Source organism: Prosopis cineraria, unplaced genomic scaffold, assembly GCF_029017545.1.
Source record: "Prosopis cineraria cultivar Desert tree isolate PC_DT_omini unplaced genomic scaffold, ASM2901754v1 PC1, whole genome shotgun sequence".
NCBI classification, from domain to species: Eukaryota; Viridiplantae; Streptophyta; class Magnoliopsida; order Fabales; family Fabaceae; genus Prosopis; species Prosopis cineraria.
The window spans coordinates 53391310-53399994 of record NW_026555332.1 but is presented as its reverse complement, the minus strand read 5'-3'; the positions used below and the strand labels follow the sequence as shown (position 1 = coordinate 53399994).

The following is an 8685-nucleotide window of genomic DNA, read 5'->3' as shown; positions in this document are numbered from 1 at the left end:
TAAAAGGTTAGAATTTGTTTATGATTAAATGCGAATTGACCTAAAATGTTCTCTTTGGCTTCATGATATGGACTACGGAGAGACCCACAGATGGGGAAGCATGCGGTATCATGACGCGTGAGATTTCAGGATGGTCCTGTATTTTATGATATGAGGCGGATGATTAATCTGTGGAATGGGATAGAACTCAGAACTGAAGGTGGGGCAATGAAACAGGAACATAGGATGTCCCATTTGTTGCCTTGAACATGACCCACGTTGAACCTAACAAGCGAAGCAAAATGCCAAGTGGGTCTCATGGTCTCTCGAATGAAAAAGGGAAGGAACGGAGTGGGAGATCAGGACTAAGTGGTTGTGGACGTCACCCACTCAAGTGTTCATGATAAAAGGCAGAGAATGAGTGTCAAAGCTTGAAGGCCAAAATCCACCCCCAGAGTTCGAGCAGGAAATTGCAATGGTCAATGAGTTTATGACAATCATGTGCCGTTCAAATTGATTACACGTATTTTGCACGTTATTAAGGCGAAGTCTCAGTGGAATTTCAGCAAAAATCGAGAGGGTCGAGTTACTTACTTGTTCAATGATCATTCCCTGTTCATATTTTAGTCCCATAAAGTTAAAGAAAACACTAGCAGTATCCTGTATCCCCATCGCGAGACAACGTGGAATTGCAAAATGTAAACATTTTAAGCGTGATTCGCGTACTGAATTCCCGCAACAGCTCCTGATGGATAGTCCCAAAAAAGTTAATTTCTTTTCTTAATCCACAACACATCTGACTCTTCCTACTAACGTTATAAGACCGTTCAATGAAGCATTATCGCGAGAGTAATTATAATAACGTTATTCTCAATAAACCTTACACGGGTAATACTTCCTCCGTTTCAAAATTATGAAATATTTTTTTAAATATAATTTTATGTGAAGTATTTTATTATTTTTTAAAAAATAATTAGTGAGTTTTTTTTTAAAAAAATCTCTTAATGAATGTTTAGAATTAATGAAACTTTTACTTTTTTTTTTGTTTACCAACGGAATGAAACTTCTACATTTAGTGTGATTAAACTATCCTATTAAATAAGGAAAAATATGAAAAATACATAACTTGTAATGATAATAACTGTTTTCAAACAGTAGAAATTAGTTAAAAATAACTCGTAATATTGTGGGTACTGAAAAAGTAATACAAGTGGTTCCAGGTAGACGCACAAATGAAAAATTATAGACCCGACATAGTTGTAGAAAGGCGAGACGGAGGTGATTCATTACGGCAAAAACTTGGGCTCATGGAAAGCTTCCGGCCGGAATGGCCATTCCAGGAACCGGGGCCTATGCTTGCGAAAAGCAAAACAAATGGCTCTCAATTGTAGTAACACTCAAATAGAAGTGGGCCACACAGCTTCCAGTTAAAACCCGAAATCAAATTTCGCTCCAAAACTGTCAAACATCATTCTCATCCCCTGCCCATTATTGCATCGGCCGAAGAATGGCAAAAAACAAAACAAATATTTAGCACGTCATACGCCTAGAGAAAAGGGGAAATCAATCACAGCAAGAACTAGTCTCCATTCCCCAACAGCCCTAGTTTTAAAACTACGACGAGCATGAGTCTGATTGATCCAGCACAACAACCATCACACAAATACAGCCTAGCTTGCACATCTGCTTCAAACAATTACACATCAAGTTGAGGTAGAAGGGTGGGAAAGATTACTATCACTTCACACTTCCTAAATTATTAATGCACTAAATGAGCTCGTTCCCCTCTCTCGAACTTCATCTCTTTGGAAAGTGAACGCTAACCGAGTTAGTATACTAAATGAGTAATCACACTTACCGAGAACTTTGTTATTTAGCCAAGTATCAAGGACTTCAACAAGGAAGTTAAGGCAAATCCGTTGATCAAGCTTTCTTTCTTATCTTGCAAAAGTCAAGTGCATAACTTCTTCCCGTACTTGCTGTCTGATATATAGTTGTTCCTTTAGAAACACCCAAGTTCGAACTTCGAACCCTTCCTGGAACAAAATGTTTCCTCCTTGCAAAAGGTTAAGCGTAAGATCCATAGAATATGACAGTATGCAGGACAACACTTGATAATTATTTCACCCATATCAACAACACTTGATGTCAGTGTCAGTTTAAAAGAAGCCGTCAGAATTTTTATAAAATGAGGGGCAGTAGTGGCAGTCGAATATGGATTTCAGGCCCCTGAGCATAGCGGAAGATGATCAACCATCAATTAGATATTCAAGCAAAGAATGCAAGAGGCAATATGAACAGTTTTCTAACAAACATTTCCTTTACCCCATATTGCTCAACGTTAATGAGGTAACGTGAAATTTAGCAAAAAAATTTAGCCACGAGAAGAGTAACCTGCACCAACTAGAGAAAATAACTGCCTTCAAAGTATGTCATCACACAGAATAGAAAACTACGTTGATTGATTGACGATAGTCCTCAATCTCATAGGATCATGTACTAATGATTGATACACATTAGCCTTGTTAAATCTGTCTCAGATCCATTTTCGACAATAAATGTGAAAATTCAAAAATATCAGCCCACAGGTTTTGCTTACCTGATACACGCCATGGAAAGGAAAAAAATTCTATGATATGTTGGAAAGTAACTATAAACTTCACAGCATACAACCATGCCACAAATAACACATCGCATTATATTGACAGTAAAACTATACTTTCAGTGAAAACAAACTTGTTCCAATCCCAAATGACGAACAATAAAGTACCTTGCACAGCCTAACTTCATTTTATGTAACAAAATTATCCCAGCGTCTTCAATCCAAATAATGTTTTGGCCAAATAAACATGTGCTGTCACGAGTTCATGATGGGCTGAAGGATTGTCAAAGGAAATTGTTTATTTACACCAGAAAATCAGGATATGGCTTACTCTCAGCGCTTAGTAACTCCAAAAAAAGTACAAACTAGAGATATTATCAATCAATTTTAATGACAGAAATGGTAAAAAGGGAACATCCAAATGGAGAGAGCCATGGTGAAGGAACGATGGCAGGGGAATAAGAAACATCCACGAAAAAAGAATGAAATTTGAGTCACCGGGGACGGATTTATCTTCAAGGCAAGTACATGAATCGCAATATTAGCCTAAAACAATCTCTGAAACACCAGGAATTACCAACTTCATTCCTTCGACTGACAAGGTTATCGTTTCATCTAAATTCTCAAGTATTTAGTCACTCGGGAGCAAGGTTGGTTAGTGGTTCGTCCTTGTTATATGCCATATATGCAGTGACAGCAATGTTCGGTGAATAGTCCAATATACTTCAGCCTATACTGAAAAGCTTCATGAAGAACTTAATTGCCACGATGTCCAATAATAATTTTTTACAATTGGGAAACTTTAAAGCGAATAGCCAGTAACCCCAAATCATTCTATCAGTAAAGTTATCCAGTAAGAAACTATCAGTGAATTTCAAGCACACATAAAACGATAGAATGGAGCGAACTGTCATGATGCGGGAAAGAGAGTGTAGGAGTTCCTTAATCAGAGTAGAAATATCAAAATCAAAATCACATCACCGCATTGTTTCCGAAAAAAAGTTCTCACGATCTACAACATAGCTATCCCAATAACTAATTCTTTTGAGTTCCTACTAACCTTCCAGGCTTATATATCGCTATCGTCACTATCATCATCCTCATCATCATTTCCCACATCATTAGCAATGAATTCTCCGGGATGAATTGTCCGCCTTCGAGTCCTTGACGGAAGAATGTTATTCAAATCCACCTCTGCAAGTGGGTCATCCGACAGATCACTGTCACCATCCGAAACAACTCCACCGTCACTGGAATCGTCGTCGTCGCCACTGTCGTCATCGTTCTCGTCATCTTCTTCTATCAATTTCCCTTTGCCCTTGTCAGCTGTCATAATCCCTTTTCCCTTTCGGTCCACCATAACTTCTCCATTGGATTCCTCGCCATCGTTGTCTTCATTTTCGTCCCCATCATCCTCAGCGCCATCGTGAACGAAATTACCGCCTTCATCGCCCCCATCCTCTGCGACCGCATAGGACTCAACTTTTTCGACTTTCTCGTCAGTGACAGGAGAACAATTGCCACTAAGAACATCAACATTGTTATCCGAAATTAAAGAAGCCTCGTGATGTTTTGCTTCATCTGATGGGACCAATGACCTGTGATCCGAAGATTCGAGCTTTTGAGCTTTGCTCTGGTGACCGTGAGAATCTTCGCCGTTTATATCAGGCTTACGCTTCGTGGGAAATGTTGGTCCGTCCGGGCTCTTGGTTTCGGCCATGAATTCGGGTAGCGGGGTGAGATGTTAGCGGTGAGGACAAATTAGGGTTTGGCGCGGGAGGAATGCGGTATCAGCACTGCCGCAACGAAGAGACTGTCATGACTAGGCTTCGAATTAGTGATGCTTGCCGGGGACCCTTCGTATTCTTTCGTAGCGTCTGATAAGTAAAACTTATGCTGAGAAAGTATTTCTGATTACTTATGAGTATTTTCTTAAAAAAATTAATTAAAATATATTTTAATACTTTAACTTTATATAAAACTTTAAATTATATAAATGATGATGTGACATTTTAAAATATTATAATTTTAATAAAATTTTTTGAAATTTTTATCAATAAATTTAAATTAAAAAGATTATTTTATCTTTATTAATAAATTGTGATTTTTTGTTCAATTTTTGTAATTTTTTTTAAAGTTGTGAATAAGGTTTATTATTTTGAGAACTCATTTTTTAATAATAGAAATTATACTTAATACATTATGATTTTTTGCTCAATTCTTGCAATTCACATAGCATAAGTTGTTATTTATCAAGTAAAAATTATGATTGGAGTTTATTTTTTAATAGCAAAAATTATAATTGATAAGTTGTAATCTCTTATTCAATTCTCATGATTTATATAACAAAATTTGTAATTCTTTAGATAAAAGTTATAAACAGGGTTTACTATTTTTAATAAGGGTATAATTATCTTTTCACTAAAAAAGTTATTGATAGAGAGGTTTATAAAAACTTTATTGAAATTATGACATTTTCAATAACCAAATTGTCATTTATATAACTCAAAAAAAAAAATTATTGTCATTTTTCTAATTTTATTTTAATTTTTTAATTTATAAAGTATTTTTTAAGTCATTTAATATTAACAACATTAGTTTTATTACAAAAAAAATACATTAAATTTTTAAATAATAAGAAAATATTCTCAAATATTAATATATTAAATTTATTTTTTAAAAAATAACAATTATTGGCATAAAAATACTCTTTCAAAATTAACGGTGTTGGAGTTAAGAAACTAAAAATATAATTTATAAAATTAAAATTTTATAGAAAATTGGAGGACCAAAAATATAATTTAGTCAAAACAAAATTAAGGACCAAGCGTCTCTTTGGTTGGAAAGGAGGGGAGGAAATTTTCCCTTATCTTGTTTGTTTGGATGAAAAAAATGAAAGGGAGCCCTCCACTTGTTTGACAATAAAATCATATTTGATGGAAATGAGCTAGATTGAAAAACGCATGAGTATAAGTGAAGTTAATATTTTTGTTCATTTAATGCGATGGAACCCAATACTCTATGGAACCCAATTCCATTAAAGTTAAGGGAGATGGGTTCCTTGCTTTACTTGATAGAGCCAGGTTCCATTTCCTCGATGGACTTGTTTGCCCTTGCCTTTTCCTCCCCTCATTGTTCCTATGATTGCAACTCACTTTTTGCCTTTGCTGGTGACAACTGTTCTCTGCAAATGATGATGGCCCTCAATCAGTAATAAGGGCTATGATTCTCCACCAATCTGACTCTCAATGACAACATGCTAAACAAATATAAAAAAATCATATTTAATTATTCACGACAGTCCTCCACCTACGATGCATGGTCTTAAAGATCTTCGACAACTATAAACACCATATTTTATCCGGATATTTTCTTTTAATAATTAAAAAAATATAAAAATACAAAAATAAAATTTAATCCTTTTTAGGATTATATTTTTAAAAAATAATTAATAGGGTTTAATTTTATTTTAACATAAATAATCTTTTATTGCTCTGGATCTTATTTCTTTTAATTCATTAAAAATCACCAAAAAATATAAAAATATAAAAATAAAATTTAATCCTTTTTTAGGATTATATTTCAAAAATAATAATAATAATATAATAATAATAATAATAATCTTGCTTAAATTTTTAAAATCTCTACCAAATTATTCCAATCATTTAAAATATTAGGAGTCAACTTTTGAAAGTTAAATTTCTCTCCTTAAATCTTATTTTTTATTTAAAAATATACATGTGTGTGTGTGTTTTAATTAAAAAAAAAGGAAATAGAAACCAAACAAATATACAAGGCTGGGTACAACCAAAACAAAAAAAATTCACACCTTCGGTGCAGAAAAGAAACAGAAACATGCAGAAGCAAACACACGAAACACAACCAAAAGACTTCAACCTTTCAAACAAACGCAAGATGAGAAGGAACAGAAACATGCAACAGCAAAACACACACAAAAGCAAAATGCACACGAAGACCAAACACGACAGAAGGAAAAAGAAAGCAAAAAATGCAAAAAAAGGTAGAAAAGAGAACCAGAGACACACGCACAGCAGAAGGCAAGAAAGGAGAATGCAAAGAAGACCCTGAAAGCAAGCTGTGATCACAGGGGAGATGGCAAACAAAAATGAAGTCAGACACACGAGCGAAAGAGCAGAAGAGAGGCACACATGCACGCATGCACGAGGCTTCCCCTTTAAAAATGCAAGCACATACGAGAAAAGGGGATGGATTTGAGACGGAGAGAAAAACAAAGCATCGAGGAAGAAGGGGACGAATCTGAAATTGAGAAAAAAAAGAGAAGTAGAGACGGAGAAGAGGTCGAGAAAAAAAGAGAGAATAAGAGTAAGGGAGAAGAGACCAAGAGAGGAAGCTTTTCTAAGAAGAGAAAAAACAGAGAATGGAGAAGAAAAAAACTAGACAAAAAATAGAGTAGAAGGACCAAGAATAAGAGAGCAAAAGGAGAAAAGAAAACTAGACAAGAGAGAAAAAAAGACAGAAAATGGAGTAGAAAACTGAGAGGGAGAGATTGAGAACGGATCAAAGACAGCAAGGAAAACTGGAGGAAGGAGGGAAGAGGAAGACGGAGGAAGAGAAGAAAAATAGAGAGGAAGAGAAGAGAGAGACCGAGAGAGGAGAGACTGAAAAAAGAGAGCCAAAAATGTGAGAGAGTGACGAATGAGAAAGAGACTGAGAGAGGAGGAAACTGAAGCAAAAACAAAGTACAACAAAGAAAAAAATAGAGAGGTTGAAACTGGAAAGGGAGAGAGGAAGAAAAATAAAGCATAAGAATGGAGACCAAGAGTAGAGATGGAGTAGAAGTTGGAGGATGATTGAACAGGGAATGGAACCGAGAAAGCGAGAAGAAGAACACGCATAAACAGTAGCATGCATGCACACATTGGTTTGTAGACTGAATGAGATCACCATTTTCTTCTTCCCTCAGTCACACAAGTTCTGGATGTTTTACAAGCAACAAAGAACCTGAAACACGTTCAAAACTTGAGGTTGAGGCGATGAAAGCGTCGTCTTGAGAGGAAGAAGAATGAAAGCTTGGAATTACAAGCTGCTCAGGTAATATTTAAGTCATATCATTTCTTTTAATCTGAATTAATTGATGAACACACACACGTATATATAATACACATTAGTAGATATTATGAGTGCAGACTGATCTGGATGTATGTTTAGGCATTAAAATATTTAGGAATTAAATATTTTGATATAGAATTTAGAACATATTTGAGAGGTGTTTGACAAAATAAAAAAAGAGAAAGAGCTTGTGAGAATATTGTTGATAATTTGTAAGGTGATCATGGTTTGAAGCCATGTCTATCATTGCTATGATCTTGCTAAAAGTTTATGAATTTTTTCTTAGAATATATGCTAAAGTCAAAATAATAGTGAATTATCAAGATAGTTTATTTCTCTATTCTTTCCATAGCCTTTATTGCATGAATTGTTTAGCTAACCACAATATTATACACCAATTGTAATATTTTGGCTATCTATTTGTCATGTGAGATTTTAAGAATCTCCATAGGCACTTAGAATGATTTCATGCCGTGTAAATCAATAAGATTTTACAGGTATGAGGATCAGTCTTGTAGATATTTATATGAATTCTGAAGGTCCAATATTAAAATTAATTTTCTTTTTATAATAAATATTTAAGTCTTATGTGAGATTTTAAGAATATTCGTAGAGAATTAAATTAATTACCTTATTATGTATGATAATAAATCCTCGCAGATATTGTGATTTTCAATTTGTATATATTACATAAACAATTTTTATAAATAAAATAATAAATATTTTTTTATAATTTTAATTAATTAAATTAATAAATTTAAATTATAATCACACTTTCTAATTAGATCTTTTGGTCATGTGAAATTTTTAAAACTCCATACACATTTAGGATAATCATACTACCGTGTGAGTTAATAAAGCTTCATAGGTATAACGATTAAGATTTTTATATTTAAAAATATACGTCGCACAATTATGCATTAAAATATATTTAAAATGAATATTATTTAATCCTTTTATCGTGTAAGATTTTGAATCTGTGTAGATATTTAAGATAATCTTGTATCGTATAA

General features: G+C 34.0%; 1 protein-coding gene across 7 annotated transcripts; it reads right to left on the bottom strand.

Moving 5' to 3' along the window:
* Window positions 1–1400: 1400 nt before the first annotated feature.
* Window positions 1401–4446, bottom strand: LOC129303681 (uncharacterized). Of its 7 annotated transcripts, none has more exons than XR_008591534.1 (4): window positions 3642–4446; window positions 2750–2854; window positions 1838–2035; window positions 1401–1662 (listed from the first exon to the last, which is right to left on the bottom strand). XR_008591534.1 is itself a non-coding variant. In XM_054943350.1 (2 exons), the coding sequence occupies exon 1, from the start codon at window positions 4299–4301 to the stop codon at window positions 3651–3653; it is 651 nt and encodes a 216-aa protein (XP_054799325.1). In that variant the 5' UTR covers window positions 4302–4446; the 3' UTR covers window positions 1401–2015; window positions 3642–3650. The 7 variants fall into 7 exon arrangements, 2 of the variants coding, with proteins under 2 accessions (XP_054799325.1, XP_054799443.1); XR_008591533.1 differs by having other exon boundaries at window positions 1838–2015; XR_008591536.1 differs by lacking the exon at window positions 2750–2854.
* Between the last annotated feature and the right edge of the window lie 4239 nt (window positions 4447–8685).

Bases quoted from the DNA above. Each gene is read 5' to 3' on its own strand.
- LOC129303681 (XM_054943350.1), bottom strand. From the start codon at position 4,301: ATGGCCGAAACCAAGAGCCCGGACGGACCAACATTTCCCACGAAGCGT.